Here is a 2104-nt window from a genome sequence, read left to right as displayed (position 1 = left end):
CAGAAACATGCGTACGCACTGTTTTATAAATCTGAATGTTTTTTTTGCATACGCCATTTTYGCCTTTTGGCCGTACGTTCACTTTTAGTATGGTTTCCACGCAATCCTTTATAAATGAGACCCCTGATGTTTTGTTTTTTCATTCTAGCTGGGAAATYTAAATAGCCTAATAATTTTTGAGGTTTCCCCTTTAAAATGACATCAACAATTCCTCCCTGAAATAAATTAAAAATAGGATTCAGACCAAATATCAATGAGTTATCCTGATTAAGAAGACAGATGAAGTCAGATCTTGAAAGGTTCAATATATCAGGATGATCCAGGTGTCAAAATGTAGCTCAAAAAGCAGGACAGGAGAATGTGCTTAGGTCATTTTGACTAAATTTGACTGATTCCTCGGTTTGATGTGATGGGTCACGTATATGTTTTTTTATCAGTATTTGAAGACAAATACAATCGGTTATTGCACTTTAAAGGTGCTGATTCATTCCCTCAAAGTTATCCAAAATCAGTCAATTTGCATCTGCTGTGGTGTCAGAATGACCCCAAAATTGATTGAAAATATAAGTTTCTTTTATTGTTGGAACCCTGGGCAGTTTGTTCTCTGAGGTCCATGTCATTTGATGAGAAAGTGATCAGGGAGAGGCTCACGCCGCTGTTCAGCTGCAGGTTTGTAGTTCTGTAGTGAGGAAGTCAGGCAGTATATATGTAGAATTTGCAGGAGTTTAAATCCTTTATGCAGCATATTCTGTCAGTTCTGTGTGACTCCAAAGCTGTTATTGTTTTGTCTGCTCCTGGTGTCTAAAATTGGCAGCCCTGTGACAAACTGGTTTATGCTCCTATTGTAACGTGGTCAGTAGATTAAAATCCATGAAGAACACAGAAGTTGGATCTCAGAGGTAATTCTGAAGGTACAGGCTCACATTTTGACAATAAGTTTGTTCTCCTGTGTTTTGTTTTTCCAGGTGAGCCATTGTTGGTTTGGTGCATGTGGCCTGCTGTCACTCAGATCTGTAGTTTGGATGAATGATGTGACTGAGCCAGCAGCCTGAGTGGATGAGTATTTACCTGTTGGCTCCCTCCCTCTGCTCCTCAGGTGTCTCTGCTGGAGTATCGTAAGAGGAAGCAGGGCGGCGGTCGAGACTCTGAGCTAATGGGAGGAAGCAGCCGGTCCCGGTCCGGCTCCTACTACAGCAAGGAGACCCAGAATCCTTCCCAGAGTCCAGCCTCCCCACACCACTCCCTCTCCTCCACAGCTCACACAGCCCCTGTCCCACAGGTAGAAGAGGTCAGTCCTCCAGACCACCACAGGCTTCCCGGGAAACCCAMACGTCAGGAGAGCAACAACCAGTGGTGAGAACTTCTCCCTTTGTCGAGACTTGGAGCTTTTATTGACTGCAGAAAGTACTCAGATCCAATCTTCTCCCAAGGATGGTCCCCACCACCGTGGAACGTCTGCGGGAAGGCCAGGGGGCTCTAGAACGTGTTCTGAGGAGCATGAAGATGGAGCGGGTCTACAAGAGGAGCGATGGCTCCACAGAGAGAGAGCCAGGTAACCTCAGAGGATTCCTTCCACACATGGCCTAGTCAGGGGTGGGCAGTCCTGGTCCTGGATGGCCCTACCTGCTCCAACACACCTGATTCACTCACTGAACTACCTCTTCCAAGTTCTGCAGTATGGAGGACCGACACTGACATCATTAGAAATAAAAGCAGAAATGAACCTTTAAATAAATAAATACATTTAAAATGCACCAAATAAATTAAAAAGGAGAACTTTACCTCCTGTTTTATAATTTAATTAACCTTTATATTTATTTTTCCAGCTTAGTTCCAATAAATTATATATATTTAACATATTTTTTCCTTTTACTTGTACATACGTTTGTGTCTCTTGAATGCTTAAATTGAATTATTTTTATAATTTTGTACAAGTCTTTTTATTTCTATATATGTATATAAAGTTTAGTTAAAATAAATGCACAGGTAATGTTTTCCTCCTTGCTTTGTTTTAAACTAAACTTTAAACTTTTAGCTAAACTGAGGCACAAGCATGCAGCACAGAATTAAAAGACTTGCTGGAGAAAAAAAGTATAAACATTTG

General features: G+C 41.4%; 1 protein-coding gene across 1 annotated transcript in view; it reads left to right on the top strand.

Moving 5' to 3' along the window:
- The window catches only part of LOC106519065 (SET domain-containing protein 5), a gene marked incomplete at its 5' end in the record, with an annotated part of 20837 nt that overhangs the window by 16515 nt on the left and 2218 nt on the right, over nucleotides 1–2104 (top strand). The window contains 1 exon segment of the mRNA XM_014010584.1: nucleotides 1097–1353. Coding sequence (XP_013866038.1) covers nucleotides 1097–1353 — 257 coding nt within the window.

Source organism: Austrofundulus limnaeus, unplaced genomic scaffold (assembly GCF_001266775.1).
Source record: "Austrofundulus limnaeus strain Quisiro unplaced genomic scaffold, Austrofundulus_limnaeus-1.0 Scaffold70, whole genome shotgun sequence".
Taxonomy (NCBI): domain Eukaryota; kingdom Metazoa; phylum Chordata; class Actinopteri; order Cyprinodontiformes; family Rivulidae; genus Austrofundulus; species Austrofundulus limnaeus.
This window is presented reverse-complemented; position numbering and strand designations above follow the sequence as displayed.